Source organism: Chelonia mydas, chromosome 2 (genome assembly GCF_015237465.2).
Source record: "Chelonia mydas isolate rCheMyd1 chromosome 2, rCheMyd1.pri.v2, whole genome shotgun sequence".
NCBI lineage: Eukaryota > Metazoa > Chordata > Testudines > Cheloniidae > Chelonia > Chelonia mydas.
In genome coordinates, this window is record NC_057850.1 from 1,374,593 (window position 1) to 1,397,056 (window position 22,464).

Consider the following 22,464-nt stretch of genomic DNA (forward strand, 5'->3'; position numbering starts at 1 on the left):
CCACGGCCACCCACACGCACCTACAGCCCCACTGCATCCAAACACCCACGGCCACACACACACACACACACACACTCCTATGGCCCCACACAGCCCCACTGCACCCAAACTCCCATGGCCACCCGCACACACCTACAGCCCCAAACACCCACTGCACCCAAACACACACACACACTCCTATGGCCCCACACAGCCCCACTGCACCCAAACTCCCATGGCCACCCGCACACACCTACAGCCCCACACCCGCAGCCCCCGACACGCACTGAGCCCCGCACCCGCAGCCCCCCACACGCACTGAGCCCCGCACCTACACTGCCCCACACGCACTGAGCTCCACACCCGCAGCCCCCCACACGCACTGAGCCCTGCACCCACACTCCCACGCACTGAGCCCTGCACCCACACTGCCCCACATGCACTGAGCCCCACACCCGCAGCCCCCCACACGCACTGAGCCCTGCACCCACACTCCCACGCACTGAGCCCCGCACCCGCAGCCCCCCACACGCACTGAGCCCTGCACCCACACTCCCAGGCACTGAGCCCCGCACCCGCAGCCCCCGACACGCACTGAGCCCCGCACCTACACTGCCCCACATGCACTGAGCTCCGCACCCGCAGCCCCCCACATGCATTGAGCCCTGCACCCACACTCCCACGCACTGAGCCCTGCACCCACACTGCCCCACATGCACTGAGCCCCGCACCCGCAGCCCCCCACACGCACTGAGCCCTGCACCCACACTGCCCCACATGCACTGAGCCCCACACCCGCAGCCCCCCACACGCACTGAGCCCCGCACCCACACTCCCACGCACTGAGCCCCGCACCCACACTCCCACGCACTGAGCCCCGCACCCACAGCCCCCGACACGCATTGAGCCCCGCACCCACACTGCCCCACATGCACTGAGCCCCACACCCGCAGCCCCCCACACGCACTGAGCCCCGCACCCACACTCCCACGCACTGAGCCCCGCACCCGCAGCCCCCCACACGCACTGAGCCCTGCAGCAGTGCTCGCGGCTCGCCCAGGCTTTCTCCGACATTCGCACAGCTGCTGCCACGAAGCGCTCCATCTCCCAGGAACACCCACAGACGGGCCCGGACACATCCACGCACGCCTCCCTGCTGCACGGACACTGTCCCTGGGGCGGGGGGTCTCTGGTGCAGAGGCCACAGGGCTCCCCGAGGCTTGCAGCCCCTCCTGTCAAGGCAGCACTGCCCTTGGGCAGAGGCTGCCTGGCATAGAGAAGGCAGGTGCAGGATCCCTGAGTGCAGGCCCCGATCTGTGAGGCCAGACCAGGATGCTGGCTCTGTGCCCAGCGGTCACAGCTCACAGCCATGTTACGGCAACCCACACGGAAACACGGCGTCAACCCAGGCCGAAGCCAAGGAGCAGGGGTCATGGCACGGACTCTGATGTGGGGAGAGCCCCTTAGTCATGGCTCCCTAGCTGCCTCACTCATGCCACCTTACAGCTAGGCACCCACCAGGCCCCACTGCCCCCCAGCACCCATGGAGCAGATGCTGCAACACCACAGCAGAGGATGTGGCCCCGGGCTTCACCCCACAGGGCTCCCACATCCCTGCCAAGCCCCCGGGCCCCTGGCACCCCCTGCAACCAAGCCCCCGGGCCTCCTACATTCCTTCCAAGGTTCCAGGCCACTGGCACCCCCGACTCCACACAGAGGCCCAGGACTCCCACACCCCTGCCGCCAAGCCCCCGGGTCCCTGGCACCCCCTGCCACCAAGACCCCGGGCCCCTGGCACCCCCTGCCACCAAGACCCCGGGCCCCTGGCACCCCCGACTCCACACTGAGCCCCAGGACTCCCACACCCCTGCCAAGCTCCCGGGCCCCTGGCACCCCCTGCCACCAAGCCCCCGGCACCCCCGACTCCACACAGAGCCCCAGGACTCCCACACCCCTGGCAAGCCCCCGGGCCCCTGGCACCCCCTGCCACCACGCCCCCGGGCCCCTGGCACCCCCAACTCCACACAGAGCCCCAGGACTCCCACACCCCTGCCACTAAGCCCCCGGGCCCCTGGCACCCCCTGCCACTAAGCCCCCAGCACCCCCTGCCACCAAGCCCCCGGGGCCCCTGGCACCCCCTGCCACCAAGCCCCCTGGCACCCCCTGGCACCCCCTGCCACCAAGCCCCCTGGCACCCCCTGGCACCCCCTGCCACCAAGCCCCCTGGCACCCCCTGCCACCAAGCCCCCGGGGCCCCTGGCACCCCCGACTCCACACAGAGCCCCAGCACTCCCACACCCCTGCCAAGCCCCCGGGCCCCTGGCACCTCCTGCCACCAAGCCCCCGGGGCCCCTGGCACCCCCGACTCCACACAGAGCCCCTGCACTCCCACACACCTGCCAAGCCCCTGGCCACCCCCTGCCACCAAGCCCCCGGGGCCCCTGGCATCCCCTGCCACCAAGCCCCCCGGGGCCCCTGGCACCCCCTGCCACCAAGCCCCCCGGGGCCCCTGGCACCCCCTGCCACCAAGCCCCCCGGGGCCCCTGGCACCCCCTGCCACCAAGCCCCCCGGGGCCCCTGGCACCCCCTGCCACCAAGCCCCCGGGGCCCCTGGCACCCCCTGCCACCACGCCCCCGGGGCCCCTGGCACCCCCTGCCACCACGCCCCCGGGGCCCCTGGCACCCCCTGCCACCACGCCCCCGGGGCCCCTGGCACCCCGACTCCACACAGAGCCCCAGGACTCCCACACCCCTGCCACTAAGCCCCCGGGCCCCTGGCACCCCCTGCCACTAAGCCCCCGGCACCCCCTGCCACCAAGCCCCCGGGGCCCCCGGCACCCCCTGCCACCAAGCCCCCGGGGCCCCTGGCACCCCCTGCCACCAAGCCCCCTGGCACCCCCTGCCACCAAGCCCCCGGGGCCCCTGGCACCCCCGACTCCACACAGAGCCCCAGCACTCCCACACCCCTGCCACTAAGCCCCCGGGCCCCTGGCACCCCCTGCCACCAAGCCCCCGGCACCCCCTGCCACCAAGCCCCCGGGGCCCCCGGCACCCTCTGCCACCAAGCCCCCTGGCACCCCCTGCCACCAAGCCCCCGGGGCCCCTGGGACCCCCGACTCCACACAGAGCCCCAGCACTCCCACACCCCTGCCAAGCCCCTGGGCACACCCCACTGAGCTCCCGGGCCCCTGGCACCCCGCCCGCCGACCCCCCCAGCACCAAGGCCCAGGGCTCCCACACCCCTGTGAAGCCGCCGGGCCCCCCCCACCGAGCCCCCAGGTCCCTGCCAAGCTCCCTGGGCTCCCCTGACCCCACATGGAGCCCCCAGACCGCCCACATCCCTGCCAGGTCCCCCGCGCCATGACCCACCTCTGCACGGCCCCATCAGCCTGGCTGCTCGGGGGGGCGGGGGGGGGTTGCCACCTCCATCCCAGCGGGATGAGCAGACTCGCACCTCCCCGTTGCCTTGGACACGGGCTCGGGCGCCAATCAGAGGCGGGCAGGGAGCCCGAGCAGCCGGGCGGGGGGCGGCGGGCCCGGGGCCACGCGTCTCCCAGCCCAGGGACCCCGGGGATGGGCTCCGGGGGCTGCGCGCCCCGCGGGCTGCGCGCCCGGGCCTGTCCTCGGCAGGTGCCAGGCTGCGGGGTCCCCCCCTCGGCCCTGCCGCCACGCGCCCCCCGGCCAGCCTGGGGCCGAGCCCATCACCGCCGCGTCCGGGCGCCCCGCGCCTCCCCCGGCTCAGCTGGGGCGGACGGACCCACTCACCGCCTGCGGGTCCGCCGCGCCGCGCCCGGGCAGAGCGCGGGGCTGGGGCGGGGGCCGCGGCGGGCGGGGCGGCGCTGCAGCCCTGCAGTGGGGTGCGCGCACAGCGCGTGTCCGGCTGCCAGTGCGCGCAGTGCCCGGCTGCCCGTGCGCGCGCAGTGTCCCGCTGCCCGCGCCGCGGGGTGTCTCCGCGCGTGTCGCGCTCCGTGTGGCTGGGAGCGGGGCGCGCCAGCCCGTGTGTCTCTGCGCAGGGGGGAGTGTCAGGCGCGGAGGCGTGTCAGGCGGCGTGTGGTGTGGGTGTCAGTCATTGGGGGCTGTCAGGCAGTGTCTGAGTGTGTGTCAGGCAGTGGGTGTCAGGCAGTGGGGGGGGTCAGATACTGGCGGGGTGTCAGTATATGGCTGTGTCAGTCGGGGGGTGTCACTGTGTGGGTATATGTCAGGCAGTGGGGGAGTGTCAGGCAGGGGGGTGTCAGGCAGGGTGTGTGTGTCAGGATGTGTGTGTCAGTCGGGGGTGTTACTGTGTGGGTATATGTCAGGCAGTGGGTGTCAGGCAGGGGTGGGGTGTCAGGCAGTGTGTGTCAGGCGGGGGTGTCACTGTGTGGGTATATGTCAGGCGGTGGGTGTCAGGCAGTGGGTGGGGTGTCAGGCAGTGTGCGTGAGACGGGGGGTGTCACTGTGTGGGTATATGTCAGGCAGTGGGTGTCAGGCAGTGTGTGGGGTGTCAGGCAGTGTGTGTCAGGAGGGGGTGTCACTGTGTGGGTATATGTCAGGCGGTGGGTGTCAGGCAGTGGGTGGGGTGTCAGGCAGTGTGCGTGAGACGGGGGTGTCACTGTGTGGGTATATGTCAGGCAGTGGGTGTCAGGCAGTGGGTGGGGTGTCAGGCAGTGTGTGTCAGGCGGGGGTGTCACTGTGTGGGTACATGTCAGGCAGTGGGGGAGTGTCAGGCAGTGGGCGGGGTGTCAGGCAGTGTGTGTCAGGTGGGGGTGTCACTGTGTGGGTATATGTCAGGCGGTGGGTGTCAGGCAGTGGGTGGGGTGTCAGGCAGTGTGCGTGAGGCGGGGGGGTGTCACTGTGTGGGTATATGTCAGGCGGTGGGTGTCAGGCAGTGGGTGGGGTGTCAGGCAGTGTGCGTGAGGCGGGGGGTGTCACTGTGTGGGTATATGTCAGGCAGGGGGTGTCAGGCAGTGGGTGGGGTGTCAGGCAGTGTGTGTCAGGCGGGGGTGTCACTGTGTGGGTATATGTCAGGCAGTGGGTGTCAGGCAGTGGGTGGGGTGTCAGGCAGTGTGTGTCAGGCAGGGGTGTCACTGTGTGGGTACATGTCAGGCAGTGGGGGAGTGTCAGGCAGTGGGCGGGGGGTATGTCAGGATCTCTCAGCGCCAGCCCTCCATGCATGATTGCCCAGGACGAGGCGGCAGCCGGCTCCCACGCGCCCCGCCCAGAGCAGCGCTGGCCCCAGCCAGACGGAAGAGCAGGGCCTATCGGCCTCATGCACAGACAGGAGAGCGCCAAGCCGCATTAACCCTCCCTGCGCCATGCCCAGAGAGAGGAGAGATCCCTCTGGAACCCCACCCCGACCTCGGGACTTAACCTTCCCCATGCCCAGAGACACCGCCCCCCCGGGTCCCCGAGGTTAACCCTGCGCAGGCCAGAGAGCTGGGCCAAGGCTGCCTAGGCAGGCACTAACCCCACTAGGGCAGCTGGAGCGTGACTGCCCAGACCTCGCCACACCCTGTCCCGATAGGAGAGAGGGGCTGTGCCAAGCCCCCAAGAGAGACTCACCCTGAATCCTGCCACCCCAGGGAACAGCCTCCCAGCTAGGGGGAACCCCAGCCCCTGCACGCACCCGGGGGTGGGGGGGGAACACACCCACAGGGCCCAGGGCTGCTCCCTACAATCATTCCTGGGCTTTGCCCTATTGCAGGGGGCTGCTGAGAGTGCAGCCCCCAAAACCACACCGGTCTCTTTGGCTACAATCTGCCAACAGAAACTCAGATGTACTTATATGGTCCATCACCGCAACATCAGGGCTGGCCCTCTCCCCGGCACTCTCAGCCACTCCTGCTGCCCGTTAGCTGCTCCCCAGGCACGCGGTGGCCAGCGCCGGGCAGCCTAGCGTGCTGGGTCCTCCCCACCCGAAGCGCTAGGCCAGCTGCCCTCAGCTGTGTTTCCCCAGGCGAGCCCCCGTGGCCTGGCTCTGGTTTCACTGGGGTTTGCAGCCCCCCACCGGTCAGTACTGTCTGTGGGCCTCAGTAACCAGCTCGTGGGGGAGGCTGTACGCACGCGGTGCATGGCCCTGGGGAGCTCAGGTCCGGATGTTGCCACTTCAACAGGGATGTTGACAAACCGGGCGGGGTTCAGAGAAGAGCTAGGAGGGGCGATTGGAGGGCAGGAAAAGAAGCCGTCAGCAGGGCTCATCAGGAGAAGGGAGGAGACCAGCCCAGTCTACAGCCACCCTCCTGGAGAGGAGCCTTCTGCCAGCGGGCAGAGCAAGAGCCCGGGCAGGACGCAAAGCTAGACAAGCTCAGACTGGAGCTAACTCGCCTGGGGCCGAGTTGCTCTGGCCAGCCCAGCACTTGGGGGCTGGACTCAGGCGTCCGGGGCGCTGGCGGGCACGAGGCAGGAGGCCAGACGGGTGATCTAACAGCCCACTGACCTGACACCTCCCCTCCCGCCCCCAAGTCGCTGTGCTGCTGCCCTCACAGCCCTCCGGGCCCCATGCTAATCCGGGGAGGCGTGTCAGGCGGTGTGTGGTGTGGGTGTCAGTCATTGGGAGATGTCAGTGGGCAGCCAGTGCGGGGCTGTCAGGCAGTGTCTGAGTGTATTTCAGTCAGTGGGTGTCAAGCAGTGGGGGGGGGGGGTGTCAGATAGTGGCGGGGTGTCAGTATATGGCTGTGTCAGTCGGGGGGTGTCACTGTGTGGGTATATGTCAGGCAGTGGGTGTCAGGCCGTGGGGGAGTGTCAGGCAGTGGGCAGGGGATATGTCAGTCAGTGGGGGAGTGTCAGGCGGGGGGGTGTCAGGCAGTGGGCGGGGGGTATGTCAGGCAGTGGGGCAGTGTCAGGCAGGGTGTGTGTGTCAGGCAGTGGGTGGGGTGTCAGGCACTGTGTGTGTGTGTCAGGCAGTGTGTGTCAGTCGGGGGTGTTACTGTGTGGGTATATCTCAGGCAGTGGGTGTCAGGCAGTGGGTGGGGTGTCAGGCAGTGTGCATCAGGCGGAGGGTGTCACTGTGTGGGTATATGTCAGGCAGTGGGGGAGTGTCAGACAGGGTGTGTGTGTGTCAGGCAGGGTGTGTCAGGCAGGGGTGTCACTGTGTGGGTATATGTCAGGCAGTGGGTGTCAAGCAGTGGGGGAGTGTCAGGGCACCAAGCTCTTTGGGCATGGGAGGGTCTCACCCGCCAGAGTGACTGGAGCCAGGCCAGGGACCAGAGCGAGAGGAGGCGGGTTTGTAGCCGAGAGGGCAGCATGGCTTGGGGGGCGGGGGGCCGCACGGAGCAGGGGGCACTAGGCAGCAGGGGCACTTCCCACTGCCTCCTAGGAGATGCCATCCCTGCGAGTCCCGTTGTGTCTATAGCTGAACCATGATGTATACACACACTCCACCCCATCTCACACTGCACCCCCACTCACTGCACCCCTCCATCCTGATACTGCCCCCCGCTCACACTTCACCCCCACACACTGCACCCCCTCTCACACACTGCACCTCACACACACATTGCACCCCAGAGACATTGCACCCCATCTCAATGTGATGAAGTGGGACTGTTCTTAATGTTTCCTCTGAATAGTGTGGGGGTGCCTCAGTTTCCCCTAGGCAGTTCTTAAGTCTCTAGGTGGTGGGGTAAGAGTGTATGATCAATGCAGAGCTCTAGAGGGCAGGTGCGTGCAGGGGTCTGGACACAGAGAATGGCCGACACCCTGTTTCCTGGCCACTGATGGCCTGGCCCTTCCCCCCTGCAAGGTGAGGGAACCCGATGACCTCCTGGCCCGGGAAAGGGACAAAGCCCAGGGGAGGGGAGGCTGGAGAGAGTTTCAGTTTGGGGCTGGCTGGGGGCATGGAGTGACGGGCAGACGTGGTTGTCTGGCTCACTGCCCCCAAAATGGACCCAGCTGAGGGGTCCCGTTCTCTGCACCTACAAGCTCTGTGTTAGACCATGTTCCTGTCGTCTAATAAACCTTCTGTTTTACTGGCTGGCTGAGAGTCACGTCTGACTGCGAAGTTGGGAGGCAGGACCCTCTGGCTATCCCAGGAGCCCCGCCTGGGCGGACTCGCTGGGGGAACCGCACGGAGGGGCAGGGGATGCTGAATGCTCCGAGGTCAGACCCAGGAAGGGGGAAGCCGGGTGAGCTGTGTGTCCTGAAGACAGGCTGCTCACAGAAAGGAGACTTCCCCAGAGTCCTGACTGGGTTCATGGGGAGCAGTTCCAGAGCATCGCCCAGGGACTCCGTGACAACTGGTGGCAGAGGTGGGATATACTGCACCCCGTGGATGGCACTTCCTGCAGTAAGTGACGGGGGAGCAGTAAAACGAAGGGGGATTGACGAGGACCAGGCGTGCTGAAGGCTCAGAGAGGAGCGGTTTTGGGGGGCGGTTAACCCCTGGGAGTGTGTGATGAGCGAGAAGGACTGTGCAGTAATGGGGTCCCCCTGGGGACTGCGGTGAGCAGTCTCAGGGGCGGAGGAGCCTGCGGCTTGGCCCTGGGAGAGAGAAGGACTTTTGCAGTAACAGGGTCCCCCGGGGGATTGCAGCGAGCGGTCCCAGGGGCGGAGGAGTCTGCCACTCGACCCTGGCAAAGAGGGGGTGACCTCGAGAAGGGCTGGCACACCAGGGGTTCTCCCTGGAAACGGTGGGGAGCTGAGAGCACACAGGCCTGTGAGTCCACAGCAACTTGGGAACAGCAGAGTGATGGCCTGTCACCGTCTCCTTAAGAAGGACATTGTAACCCTGTGCAGAAAGAGAGGGTTGAGCATTGGAAAGTTCACCAAAGCAGAGTTAATCATGCAGCTGGAGGAGGATGACCGCTCTAAGGGACAGATTCCTGACCCCAGATGGGGCTATAGCAGGATCTGGGAGCAGCTGGAGCAGTAGCCAGGCATCCCCAAGACTCCTGTCCCCGACCAGATGGGGGTCTTCACGATCGGGTTCCCCATCCGGGGATCGGAGACGGACGGGATTGGAGCTGAGTCCCAGAGAGCAAGAGGACTGTGAGAGACAGCGAGAGCCCGAGAAAGAGCTGCAGCAGCATGAACTGGCGGTGGGGGAGCGGAGAGGCCTAGGGGAACCCCCAGGGGTGAGTGGGGATAGACCCCGGGGGGCCAGTTCCGCAGGGAACCTCGAGACTAAATTGCTGCCCCTGGTTAAGGAGTGGGGGGAGATGGATGCCCACCTCACTGCCTTTGAGCAGGCTGGCGATTTGAACCAGGGGGACCCTGCGGAAAAGCCCCGGTGTCTAGCTCCCTTGCTGGGTCCCAAGGCCATAGACTCCGTCAGCCAGATGGGTGGGGAGGTGGACAGGCTCCCACTCCTGACCCCAACCTATATGTCTGTGGGGAGTTTCCTGGGGCCAGGCCCCTCGGACCTTCAGTGGGAGGAGAAGGTGATGGTCAATGGGGAGACATTCCTGGGGTGGCGAGATCCTGGGACAGAGAGAACTGTTGTCAGGCCCCTGGTGGTGCAGCCTCAGATGCTGAGGGGCTGGGTGACCTGGGTGAGGGTCCCAGGGACGAAGCCCCTCGCCCTGCCTATGGCCCAGATCCCTGTGCAGACCCAGGAGGGGTCGGGCTGGCTGGCCGTTGGGGTTCTCCAGGACACCAGCTGCGAGACCCTGTTGGGGGGCGACTGTGTCTCTTTGGGGCAGGATCCAGGCCCTGCTCCGGTAACTGCCAAGGGTTTGAATTTGAATCCAGGGAACCAATCGGCGGAGAGGGAAATGGTCAGTGAAAATGCAGATGACCTGGCTGGCAGGGGGGAGGAGCGGCTAGGCTCAGGCTACCTGCCTGCCTGTAACCAGGCAGGGCTCCCTGCCCCCCTTGCACACCGAGGAGGGGGCTCAGGCTGGCTCTGATGCAGTGAGGAAAGCAGCGAGCTCGCTGCCTACCCCCACTGGGACAGCAAGGGCAGCGCTGAGCACAGTGGGAGCTGAGACCCCAGCTGAGCTGGGGGAGACACAGGCAGGGCAGGGGATCTGTGGGGAGTGGCAAGGTGTTGGTAAGGAAAGTCTGGCTGAGCCTAGGCAGCCTTGTGAGCTGATGCTGTGTCTAGTCAGCAGGGTGGGAAGGTGAGGAGAGTGGAAGATGAGTGTCCCTGGACCTTACCTGTTAGCTGGGTGGAGAAGTGGGACAGTGAAGGAAAAGTGCCTGTGTCTGTCAGGGGTATTGACTTGCCTATGGAGGGAGCTACCCTGATCTCCAAGCAGTTGTCTGTGACCAGCCTTGTGTGCTGGGACAAGGGGAATGAGATCCCAAGTTGTGTGTCTGGGAAAGGAGAAAGTGTGTCCGGCTCTTCTTTGTCTGTGGAGCAGACGGAAGGGGCCTTTCAGCCTGTGATGGTTGAGGGTCGTGCAGTTGTCTCAGAGTTGGTTCTGGATTCAGCTAAAGCCCAGGAAGGGAAGGGTCCTCAGTTTGTGTCTGCTCGGGAGAATGGCCCTGTAACTAGGTCGCATCCAGTTAGTGTCTATATAAAATCCCAGAGCCCAGACAATTCTGGTGCTTGTATTTTGCCTGTTGCTAGTGTGTTGTTGGGAAAGGGTGTCGCAACTCTGTCTAATCAGGGTGAGATCCTAGCCAGGGCACAAGGAGAGCATGAAGGTGATGTGATTGTGTTACCTACTGAGGGAGTGGAAACCTGTAGCAAGAAGGAAAAGATTCCTGAACTTGTGTGTGGCAAAGGGAAGGAGAATGCTTCTGACCTTTTATCTAGGAAGTCTGTCAGTTTGCCTGGAAGGGGATTGTGTAGGAATCCGCCGGATGGGCCAGAGGTAATTCTGGATGTAAGGGAGACCCAGAAAGAGTCTGTTGTTGCTCAGGAAAGTGTTCCTCTAGAGCAAGCCCTCGTTAAAGAGGGTAAGAGCAGAATTTCTGTAAGGGGTGAATTTTTGCATAGAAAAGCCCCAGGGAAAGGAATCCTCATGGAGTCTTTGCAAGCAGTTTACTGCAACTGAAGGGTGTGAAAGTGATTTAATCAAGAAAGTTTTAGTTCCTAACAGCCCGAAATTTTCTGTTGTGAATGGATCCACTGACTTTCCTGTTGAAAGATCCAGTGAGGATAGCTTTGAGAAGGTCTCAGATGGAGTGAAAGCTGTTAAGAAAGTTAAACAGTCCTATAACCAAGTGGCTGTGTTTGGCCAGCTTGTTGGGGAAAAGACCCAATCCCAGTTTGACCCCCTGGGGTTTTGGGGGCGGCCAAAGGGCACAGGCTGCATAAACCTTCCCACATGCAGCCTGCGAGTGCTATCAACCACCCCCGACCTAAGGGAGGGCGTGAAACTGGAAGAGCCTGGTGTAACTCCCACCAAGGAATGGGAGAGATGCTGGGGCATCCATGGGAACGCTGGTGGCTTTGAACTTCCCCGGGTCACCGGCTAAAGTGACCCCGCTCAGTTCGATCTTGAAGGGGGGAGAGATGTGACGAAGTGGGACTGTTCTTAATGTTTCCTCTGAATAGTGTGGGGGTGCCTCAGTTTCCCCTAGGCAGTTCTTAAGTATCTAGGGGGTGGGGTAAGGGTGTATGATCATTGCAGAGCCCTAGAGGGCAGGTGTGTGCAGGGGTCTGGACACAGAGAATGGCCGACACCCTGTTTCCTGGCAACTGATGGCCTGGGCCCTTCCCCCCTGCAAGGTGAGAGCTAAAGGGTTGGAGAGCAAAGGGATCAGGTGACCTCCTGGCCTGGGAAAGGGACAAAGCCCAGAGGAGGAGGGGCTGGAGGGAGTTTCAGTTTGGGGCTGGCTGGGGATGAGGAGTGAAGTGCAGACGTGGTTGTCTGGCTCACTGCCCCCCAAAATGGACCCAGCTGAGGGGTCCTGTTCTCTGCACCTACAAGCTCTGTTATAGACCATGTTCCTGTTGTCTAATAAACCTCTGTTTTACTGGCTGGCTGAAAGTCCCGTCTGACTGCGAAGTTGGGGTGCAGGACCCTCTGGCTTCCCCAGGACCCCGCCTGAGCGGACTGGCTGTGGGAAGCGCACGGAGGGGCAGAGGATGCTGAATGCTCCGAGGTCAGACCCAGGAAGGTGGAAGCTGTGTGAGCTGTGTGTCCTGAAGACAGGCTGCTCACAGAAAGGCGACTGCCCCAGAGTCCTGCCTGGCTTCATGGGGAGCAGTTCCAGAGCATTGCCCGGGGACTCCGTGACAGCCTCCCCCCAACCCCGCCTCTGGAAGGAGCTCTGTTACAGCGGCACAGCTATGCGGACACTGGTGTTATCCTGGGGAGCTCTCCCTGTCGGCAAGGGAAGAAGCTGTACTGAGACAAGATGCCATTAGACCGATGTGCCTGCGCCCACAGCAGGGCTTGCTCCGCTAGGACTGTACCACTGACCAGTTCTCCCAGTGCAAACTCTGCGCAAGCCAGGCCTTTTGCTGCTCCAGGCCCTGCGTCACGGGGCAGTCACCCCAGGGCGGAGACGCTCCCCAGACAGAAGGCCGCAGCAAAGGGCTCTGCAGCACCCTCCCACGGGGAGGGGACCAGCCAAACAGGAGCCCGAGGGACACTGGGGAGAAGCTAGAGCAGAGGCACGTTACAGAGACGCAGTCAGAGCAGCCCCACCCGGCACCTATGCACCACCCAGCGCCCTGCTGCCCACGGGCTCCCCAGCAAGCCCTGCCTGCGGCACGGGTCCCAGCTGCCGAGCCAGCGGTGAGCGGGGCTGGGACCGGCCATTCCCTCGCCCCTCGGCAGGAACAAGGGCACCCGGGAACACAGACCCAGTCACAATGCACAGCCTGGGCCTCCGCTGGCGAAAGGGGGCAGAACCGGAGATGGGGCACTCTCCCCGCGAGCAGCCCCCGCCCAGCTGCCGAGGCGCCCAGAGCCCTTGTGCCAATGAAGGTATTACCACGGGAACCGACCGCTGCCCCCGGCCCGGAGAGCAGGGAGCATGGGGCACCTCCCGTCTCCAGCCCCAGCCATGAGAGACAAGGGGGGCAGGCCCGGGGCTTTCAAATACCTGCACCCATTCCTGGCTGCCAAGTCCATTCCACAACCCTGCCTCCCCGTGCGCCCTCCTCGGGCTGCAGGGTCTAGGCCGCCCATTGCCACAGGCTGCACCAATCCCCACAGACCCACTGTCCCCCGGCCCACACCACAGCTCCGGCATTCACCCCTCCCACAAAGGGGGAATGGCACCAGCTGGGGAACCCGGCACGGGGGGAGCGGCCTGGCTCTAGGCGGGGCCTGGCAGGGTATGAGAGAGGGGTCCTGGCTGCATGGAGAGCCCCGTGCGGGGGACAGGCCCTGGCCACCCACACTCTCGAGAGGACCACTGGCTGCGAGGGGAGAGGGCATGGGGGGCTTGGACCCTCCTTGGATGCCTTGGAGCATCCGCAGCCCGGGAGGGTTGGAGCAGGAGGTGGGGACCTGGGAAATGCGCGCCACTACCCGAGGGGCGTGGGACCCTGCCCTGGGTGCCAGGGTGCCCTCTCCAGCCCCATCATGGGGGTCCCAGCCCCCATGCTCCACAGCATCCCACTGGGGCTCCTACCTGTCGCTGGGCTGCCAGGCGTGTGCTGGCCCTCCTGGGCTCCTTGTGCAGTGGCCCCCGTGCTCTCTGGGGCTGCTCCCGCCGGCTGGGAGCAGGGTTCTGCTTCGCACCCTTCTTCCTTCTCTTCTGCAGGCGACAGACCGGAAACAAGGCAAAGGGGCCTCGTCAGTCCCAGCCAGGATGCCCCGGGCTCCCCAGCCAGCCCCAGCCCACCCTGCTGCCATGACCCCGGGGCCGGCAGGCTCCCACAGCACAGGACACCAGCATGTTCTCTGCAGCGCCCCCTGCTGGAACAGGCCGGGAGCTCTCCCCCAGCCAGTGACATGCCCCGCTCCTCACAGCGCCCCCTGCTGGGGCTGAAGGTACTGGGAGCTCCCCCCCATCCCACAGCCAGTGCTCTGCCCCACTCCCCAAAGCGCCCCCTGCTGGAACAGGCCAGGGCTGGGGTAGCCAGGAGCTCGCCCCCATCCCCCAGCCGGTGCCGTGCCCAGCTCCCCACAGCGCCCCCTGCTGGGAGAGGCCGGGCTGGGGAAGCCGGGAGCTCGCCCCCAGCTGGTGCCGTGCCATGCCCAGCTCCCCACAGCGCCCCCTGCTGGGAGAGGCCGGGCTGGGGTAGCCGGGAGCTCGCCCCCACCCCCCAGCCGGTGCCGTGCCTGGCTCCCCACAGCGCCCCCTGCTGGGAGAGGCCGGGCTGGGGAAGCCGGGAGCGCCCCCAGTTGGTGCGCCCTGCTGGGAGCGGGCGGCCGTGTGCCGTGGCTGCGAGGGAGGCTGTGCCCAGCCACTCACTCTCTCCCAGCGAAGGGCTTTGTGCTGGGCCAGCCGCTGGCGCGGTGCTGAAGTGACTTCCCTCATTAGCAGCCCAGACAATAGGCGCCTTTCACCGCCCGGCTCTGCCCCGCTGGCCTGTGAGTGGGCCCCTCGAGAGCCGGGACAAAGGTCCCAGCGCACGTGGCCCTGCCCCGGGATGGCGCAGACCTGCTCGTGGCAGGGCACCGGCTCTGGGAGGATCGGCAGGCAGGCCTGAGACGCGGTGCTTTGCAGACAGTCGAAGGGGGGCTCCCCACAGCTGCTGTCCAGGGGGCCGAGGACACAGCAGCTGAGCTGAGCTGGGGACAAGGGATGGCACAGGGAGTGAGGAGGGACCGAGCGAGTGCGGCAGTGACCGTGTGGCCAGATGGGGGTGGGAGAGGCGGGGACGGCGCGTCCGGGACACAGGTCGGTACGTTATCGATCGATGCGGGAGAATGGCTCCCCAGGACCCAGGGGCCGGGGGGGGGGACGCGACTCTTACCTCCGAGCTGGCCTGAGATCTCCCACCTCCCGACTGCTTGCCTGGAAAAGAGGCAAACACAGTCTCAAGGGACGGACAGATGGACACATGGGGGACAGACCCACGTTAGAGTGCCTGAGATGGTACCACAGTGTCCTACATGGCTCACTGCCCCACACCACTCCGCACTGCCCCACACACCACAGCACCCCCTATACTGCACCGCCCTACGCAGCACACTGCCCCACACCCTGCACTGCCCCACACACCACAGCACCCCCTATACTGCACCGCCCTACGCAGCACACTGCCCCACACCACACCCTGCACTGCCCCACACACCACAGCACCCTATATACTGCACCGCCCTACGCAGCACACTGCCCCACACCACTCCGCACTGCCCCACACACCACAGCACCCCCTATACTGCACCGCCCTACGCAGCACACTGCCCCACACACACACCACACCCTGCACTGCCCCACACACCACACCGCTCCCCATCAGACTCCCCAGGAGCCAACACTCCCCTTCCTCGCGCTGACTGTCCGCGCCGGACTCTGGGTCCCCTGTTTGACAGGCAGGGTCTCCCCAGCACCGGATCCAGACATTCCCTCCCCGGGCGCTGCATGCCTCTGCGAGGGCTTTGTTTGCAGCAGCTTCCCACTGCGAGCGCCGGTCTGACGGTGTTTGTGCCAGTGCATGCCCACACGAGTACGCAAGCCAGCATGTGCCCATGTGAGTGTCTGTGTGCACCAGCGCATGTCTGTGTGTGCGCCAGGGTGCCCACCTGACGCTTTCTGTGTGCCAGAATGTGCCCACATGAGCATTTGCGCTTGCCCACGCGAGTGCGTCTCGTCCTGTGGTCACAGGCACTGAGCGGCGCCGGCCGTGGCATCTCTTACCCCTGCCCCAGTGAGCAGGTTCTGCTCTCAGGGACACGGGGTGGATCCGGACTCACCCCCCCGCAGCAACTCTGGATTCACACTGCACCCTGGGCTTGGAGCGCGGCCCCATCTCCCGTACTGGTCCGGGCTCTGACTGGCCTGATGCCGCGTCTGGCTGCCCTGGGCTGCTGCGTTGCTCCGGGCTTGGAGCCGCAGGGCGTGCTGGGAGCTCCTGGAAGGAAGCCGGGGCCCCCTGTGCACACAGATAAACGGCCACAGACACTAACGCCTGGGAGCAGACACCCTGGCAGAGCGAGCCACCCCCCGCCCCCGCCCAGCCTAGCTGCTCCCATGCTGAGAGGGGGCAGCAGTTCCAGAGCCGCCCCCCCAGCGCCCCCAGCCAGGGAGGAGCACCAGCCTGTCAGGGCTGTGGGCAGCAGCGGGGGCAGGCAGGGAGCTGAGCGGGGAAGGCTGCTGCAGCGTCTGCTTGAGCAAACGGGGAACCATGCCTGCGCTAACCGGGCGCACTGCCATCCAGGCTTTCCTCGCCCCACACCCAGCACCATACACACCCGTCCCGCAGCAAGCGCGTGCCGGAGGAAGGAGGTCTGCTTGGAGCCGCTGCTTTCCCCAGCTGGGGTCAGTGAACAGCCAGGCCGCTCTGGGTAAGTCAGCCACAGCCCTGAGCGTCCTCCCAGCGCCCCGCCCGCTACCCGGCAGCTCTGGCCTGCAGCAGTGCCCGTGTCACGGGACGTCCGCTCCGCACATCACAGCAAGGGCTCTGCAGTGGGAAGCTGGGCTGGTCTGGGGTGCCAGTTCCCAGGTGTGATCTCAGCTGGGCATGTCGCAGCCCACAACCATGTGCTGTGCAAAAGGCTGGCTCAGTGCATGGCTCGGGGCCATGCGGGAGGAGCGCTCCTGGGAGCTGGTGCTGCCCAGTGCCCGGGCACGGTGCTGGAGCTGGCTTTATTGAAAGCTGCCATTCTGGCTGGTGGATGACAGAACACAAGCACCTGCCCTTCAGGTGGGCGGGGGTGTGTGCAAAGGGGGTTGCGTCTGCCCCAGAGCCCAGGGCTATAAGGACACTAAGGCAGGGATGAGACAGATGGGGGATGGGATGGGGCAGACTTGTCCCTCTTACTTGGGGGTGTGGCGTTCTGATCGCCCCAGGTGCTGTGCTAAGGGGTCATAAACTTGGCACCGAGAGAGCCCAGGCCAGGTCCCCAGGTTCTGGTTGCAGCTGGAGAGGGTGGGGCAGGGCCCTGGGGCCAGGCTAGAAAAGCAAAGGTAACCCAGAACAGCTTCTCGTCTTTCCCCCTCCCCCTCAACAAGGGAAACCGTTGCACCACTGCCAGGCTTCCTGCCACTCCCCAGGTAATATTTTATGCAAATGAGTGAACTGACTACTCCAGCCCTGCTTCAAAGCAGGGCAGAAAAACGTCCCGTCTTGACTCTAAAATTACCAGTGCTGGCGAATCCAGCCCGGCCCTTGGGACACTGTTCCTATGGTTGGTTACCCACCCTGTTAGACGTAAGCCCCTTTCCTGTCTGCACTGGTCTAGCTTCTGCTTCTAGCCATTGGATCCGGTTACACCTTCCTCTGCTAGCCTGAAGAGCCCATTAGCAAATCTCTGTTCCTGGTGCAGGTACTTACAGACTGGGATCCCAACGCCCCTTGACCGGCTCCTTGTTAAGCTAAAGAGACGGAGCTCCCAGAGTGTCTCACTGTATGGCAGGTTTTCTAACCCTGTAATCACCCTCGTGGCTCTTCTCTGAACCCTCCCCAATTTATCAACATCCTTCCTGAGTCATAGACACCAGAACTGGACCCAGGATCCCAGCACACTCACACCAGGGCCACATGCAGCGGTACCATAACCTCTCTGCTCCTCCTCGAGATTCCCCTGTCCCCTTAGTCCTTTTGGCCACAGCATCACACCGGGAGCTCATGTTCCACTGATCATCCACCACAACCCCCAAACCTTTGTCGGAGTCCCTGCTTCCCAGGATAGAGCCCTCCGGCTGTAAGCATGGCCTGCAGGCTCTGGTCCTAGATGGCTACGTTTACAGTTAGCCCTATTCAAACACATCCTGTTTGCTTGCGCCCAGCTTACCAAGCCACCCAGAGCGAGATCAGTGACTCGTCCTCCCCACCGCTCCCCCAACCTTTGTGTTAGCTGCAGACTTTATCAGTGCTGATTTTATGGTTGTCACGGAGTGTGGGGGAGTCCGGGCCCTGCACCCCTCTTCCTGGGATTCACTGTGACTCTCAGCCAGCCAGTAAAACGGAAGGTTTATTGGACAACAGGAACACAGTCTAACACAGAGCTTGTGGGTACAACCAGGACACCTCACTCAAGTCCTTCTCGGGGTCAGGGAGCTTAGACCCCAGCCCTGGGGTTCCCTGCGTTCCACCACCCAGCACCAAACTGAAACTAAACCCCCCCAGCAAGCTCCCTCCTGCAGCCTTTGTCCAGTTTCCCGGGCAGAGGTGTTACCTCCCCCTCCCCGTCCTGGCTCAGGTTACAGGCTCTCAGGTCTCCCATCCCCAGTGAAACTCCCCTGCCACATTCCCAGGTCAACACTCCCCCCTCCCTGCTGCCTCACATCGGTTTCTTCAAGGTCCTTGATGAAGATGTTAAATAGGGTAGGGCTGTAGCAGATCAAGGACCCACTGGTGCGGCGCCTCCTGCCGGTTGCCTGGGAATTAGCTCTTTTCCAGCATACGGAGCTCCCTCTGCCGGCTGGTGTCTCGCCTGGCTCAGGCCCCCATGTCCCTCCCAGACCCCGGTGCCCCTTACCCTGGGGTTCTGCCCACCACAGTACCCCCACACTCTGGGTCTCCCCTCCCCAGGGGACCCCCAACCCTCTATGCCCACCTTGCCTCAGTGGCTACTGCCAGTCTTCATCTTGCCCCCACTCACCGGGGCAAACTGCAGTCTGTGATGGCCACTTAGCACTGGCAAGGGGGTTGGACCAGCTGCCTCGGCCTAACCCCGGGCTGCCCCTCCCAACCCCAGTGCCCGCTTTGGCCTTCATCAAGCCCTCAGCCTGGGGAGTTGCTAGGCTGGAGCTCCCCAGCTCCTCTCGCCCTTCCCCAGCACTGCTCTGCCCCAGGTGCCCTGTGCTCCCCGGCAGCCAGGTCCTTCCCCCTCCAGGGTTGGAGAGAGACGCCTACAGCCCCTGGCTCGCAGCCCCTCTATGGGGCCAGCTGTGGCCTGGCTGGGCCGGCCACACCTGTGGTCAGCTAGGCCCTCCGCTGCTTTCACTCCCCTTCCCGGCCGCAGCCCTCTCCAGGGCTGCTTTTAACCCTGTTCTGCGGGAGTGGGGCAGCCAAGAACCCATCCCAGCGGTTCCCCACTGGAACAGGCGGTCCCGAGCGGGGATTCCCCACCGCCCCATAATAACAGGCGGTGCTGCCCTCAAACCTCCCTTCCCCTGTGTCCCTGGTGTCCCACCCACCTCCCCAGCCCCTGTCGCACTCTCTTCCTACACTGTCTCTGAGGCCAGCTGGGAGCTTTGGGTCGGGTCTGCGTGCGCCTCTGGTGCCCGGCGTGGCAAGGCCCGATCCAGATGGGGTGCTGGGCGCTGCCACAGCACTAACATTAACGAGTGGCTGCCATGGCAGCTACTGGTATTTTCAGGCCTGGGGGAGCAGGGGCTGACAAGGACTGGGGGGATGGGCCAAGGACGGGCTGGGGGTGGCAAGGGCCTGGTTCAGGGTGACAGGGCTGGGCTGGTGGGTGTTTGAGGGCTGGGCTGGGCTGGGCTGGGGGTGACAAGGGCTGGGGGTGATAACGGCCGAACGGGGGTCAGGGTGACAGGGCCGGGTCAAGAGTGACAAGTATTGGGGTGACAGGGCTGGGGGGTGACAAGGGCAGGGCTGGGGTCAGGGTGATGAGGGCTGGGGGTGACGAGGGCCGAGCTGGGCTGGGCTGGGGGTGATGAGGGCCAGGCTGGAGTCCAGGGGACAGGGCCGGGTTGGAGATGACGAGGATTGGGGTGACAGGGCTGGGCTGGGGGTGACGAGGGCTGGGCCAGGCTGGGCTGGGAGGTGACGGGGGCTGGGGGTGACAGGGCTGGGCTGGGAGTGAGGAGACCCGGGCCGGGCTGGGGGTGACAAGGGCTGGGCCAGGCTGGAGTTGGTGATGAGGGCTAAGGGGTGATGAGGGCCGGGTCGGGGTGACAAGGACCGGGCCGGGCTGGGGATGACTAATGAGGGCCAGGCTGGAGTCAGGGTGACAGGGCCGGGTTGGGGGGTGACGAGGGTTGGGGTGACAGAGCTGGGCTTCGAGTCACTAGGGCTGTGGGTGATGAGGGCCGGGTCAGGGGTGATGAGGGCTGAGCTGCGCTGGGGGTGACTGACGAGGGCCGGGCCAGAGTCAGGGTGACAGGGCTGGGTGAGGGTGACAAGGGCCGGATCAGGGGTGACAAGGGCTGGGCTGGAGTCAGTGTGACAGGGCTGGGTGGGGGTGACGAGGGCTGGGTCGGGGGTGACAAGGGCTGGGCTGGAGTCAGGGTGACAGGGCCAGGCTGGGGGTGACGAGGGCCGGGCTGGGGGTGACAAGGGCCAGAGTCAGGGTGACGGGGCCGAGCTGGGGGTGACAAGGGCCAGAGTCAGGGTGACGGGGCCGGGCTGGGGGTGACAAGGGCCAGGACAGAGTCAGGGTGACAGGGCCGGGCTGGGGGTGACAAGGGCCAGGCCAGAGTCAGGGTGATGGGGCCAGGCTGGGGGTGACAAGGGCCAGGCCAGAGTCAGGGTGACGAGGGCCGGGCTGGGCTGGGCTGGGGGTGACTGATGAGGGCCGGCCTGTGGGGAGGCAGCTGGGTCCAGCGACAACCGTGGTCTGGGTAATGTGCACCCAGCCTCATGCCAGCGGGCCCCTCTCAGGGCCTGATCCTGGCACCGCGGGGCTCAGAGTAAAACTCTCCTTGCTGCGCGTCCGGGTGGGGGCAGGCCCGCAGTGTCGCTAGGGACAGTCTGTAATGGGGGGCGGGGGTCCTTGGGTCAGGCCCCCCATGGCCTGTGCTAGCAACACGGGGTCACACTGAGCCCTGGCCCAGAGCAGGACCAGACACTGGCCGGGTGCAGGACGGGGGGCCCCAGCGCACCTACCTGCCAGCGGCTGGGCCCCGGGGCGCACAGGCTGCCGGCCCCACAGGGAGCACACCAGGAACAGGACCCAGATGCAGACGGAGCCCAGCCCCAGCGCTGCGACCCAGGCCACGCGCAGCCACGCAGGGTCCCTCGGCACCCACGGGCCCAGGGGGGACATGCTAAGGCACTGCCTGGCCGGCTGCGTGGCGCTGTGTGTGTGCAGAGCCCAGCCCCGTTAACCCTGCCATCCCCGCCCGCTGCAGAGGGCCAGATGTGCTCCAGATGTGCTCCAGCCCCTCCCCGTGACTCACAGTGGTGCGAGGCACAGCTCCAAGCCCCCGCCCCCCCAGGCCCCAGCGCAGAGCTGGTAACCCTTGGTGGGGAGGGGCCCAGCTGGGGGGCCGTGGGGGTGCCGGCCAGCAGGGTATGTGGTTACAGACAGCTGTTGGCTCAGCCTCCCCCACCCCCGGGCCTCACACCCCTCTCCGTCCCTGCTTCCTTCATTCGCCCCCCACGGCTCCAGCCCTCCCCACTCACCTTTCCCAGCCTGGCAGAGCTCCCCGTGCCCCCAGGATAGCCCTGCCGCCGCCTCCTTATTCCCCAGGCAGGGGGCGCTGTGGGGAGTGGGGCAGAAAGGCTGGCTGAAGGGCAGCTCCCAGCTACTCCAGCCTCTCCCAGCAGGGGGCTCTATAGGAAGCGGGGCAAAGCACTGACTGTGGGGGGAGCTCTGAGCTACTCCAGCCCCACCTCTCCCAGCAGGGGGCGCTGTGGGGGGGGCAGGAGGGCTGACCATGGGGGAGCTCCGGGCTGCTCCAGCCTCACCTCTCCCAGCAGGGGGCGCTGTGGGGGGGCAGGAGGGCTGACCATGGGGGAGCTCCCGGCTACTCCAGTCCCACCTCTCCCAGAAGGGGGTGCTGTGGGGTGGGGGGAAGGAGGGCTGACCATGGGGGATCTCCAGGCTGCTCCAGCCCCACCTCCCCCAGCAGGGGGTGCTGTGGGGGGGGCAGGAGGGCTGACCATGGGGGAGCTCCCGGCTACTCCCGCTCCTCACCAGAGCATCGCCTTCCTGGGGACCATGCTCCATTCCTTACTGAATGCCCTTCCCTGCTGAGCGTCGCCCATGGGCCCCCGAGCCATAGTTCCCCCATGGCCAGACCCCACAGCCAATAGGGCTGCTCTTCCTACCCACCTGCTCTCTGGCTGGGGGCAAATGGGTGTCACCGTGGCTAGGCACTGTCCCGCAGCCGTCTGTCCCGGAGGGCTGCGGGGGGCCCAGTGCACTGGGGACGGAGCTGCTGGCAGGGTAGAGGCCCTGGGGATCCAGCACCCAGGCCCCACAGCTCCCTAGAAGGATGAGCCCCACCCAGTGTGAACAGAGGCGGTGCCAGCCCCTGCCTGGAGCCAGCAGCTTTCCCCATGGGTACCCTGGGCATGTCGGTGCCGTGAGGGCTACGGTGGCACAGCCGCAGCACCCTGGTGTAGACAGGTACTGCCGTGAGGGAATCCCCTTGCTGCGTCCATGGCGGGGAGAACCAAGCCAGAGGGCTCAGGGTGCACCATTGTTCACAGCCCAGAGTGATATTTTCTTGTTGCCTCGACGATGGCCTGCTCTGTTCACCCCCTCCGGGGTGCCGGGCATGGGCCGCTGTCGGCAGACAGGACACAGGGCTCGATGGACCTTGGGTCTGAGCCCGTCTGGCCGCTCTGATGTTCTTATGATGCAGCGGGGCAGCCCGGGTTCGAGCACAGCCCCCCAGGCTCCAGACTTCAGG

General features: G+C 65.4%; 1 protein-coding gene across 4 annotated transcripts in view; it reads right to left on the minus strand.

Moving 5' to 3' along the window:
- Positions 1-20,894, minus strand: part of PLEC (plectin) — a 180,879-nt gene extending 159,985 nt beyond the window's left edge. For 3 of the 4 annotated variants that reach the window (XM_037891746.1, XM_037891743.1, XM_037891741.1), the window contains exons 1-3: positions 20,711-20,894; positions 14,726-14,766; positions 13,435-13,560 (exon numbers count right to left, since the gene is read on the minus strand). In XM_037891746.1, coding sequence (XP_037747674.1) covers positions 13,435-13,560; positions 14,726-14,766; positions 20,711-20,870 — 327 coding nt within the window. In that variant the 5' untranslated portion in view covers positions 20,871-20,894. Of the gene's footprint in view, positions 1-13,434; positions 13,561-14,725; positions 14,767-15,668; positions 15,816-20,710 lie in introns of those variants that run through there. The other variant, XM_037891748.2, reaches the window with a different exon arrangement.
- Between the last annotated feature and the right edge of the window lie 1,570 nt (positions 20,895-22,464).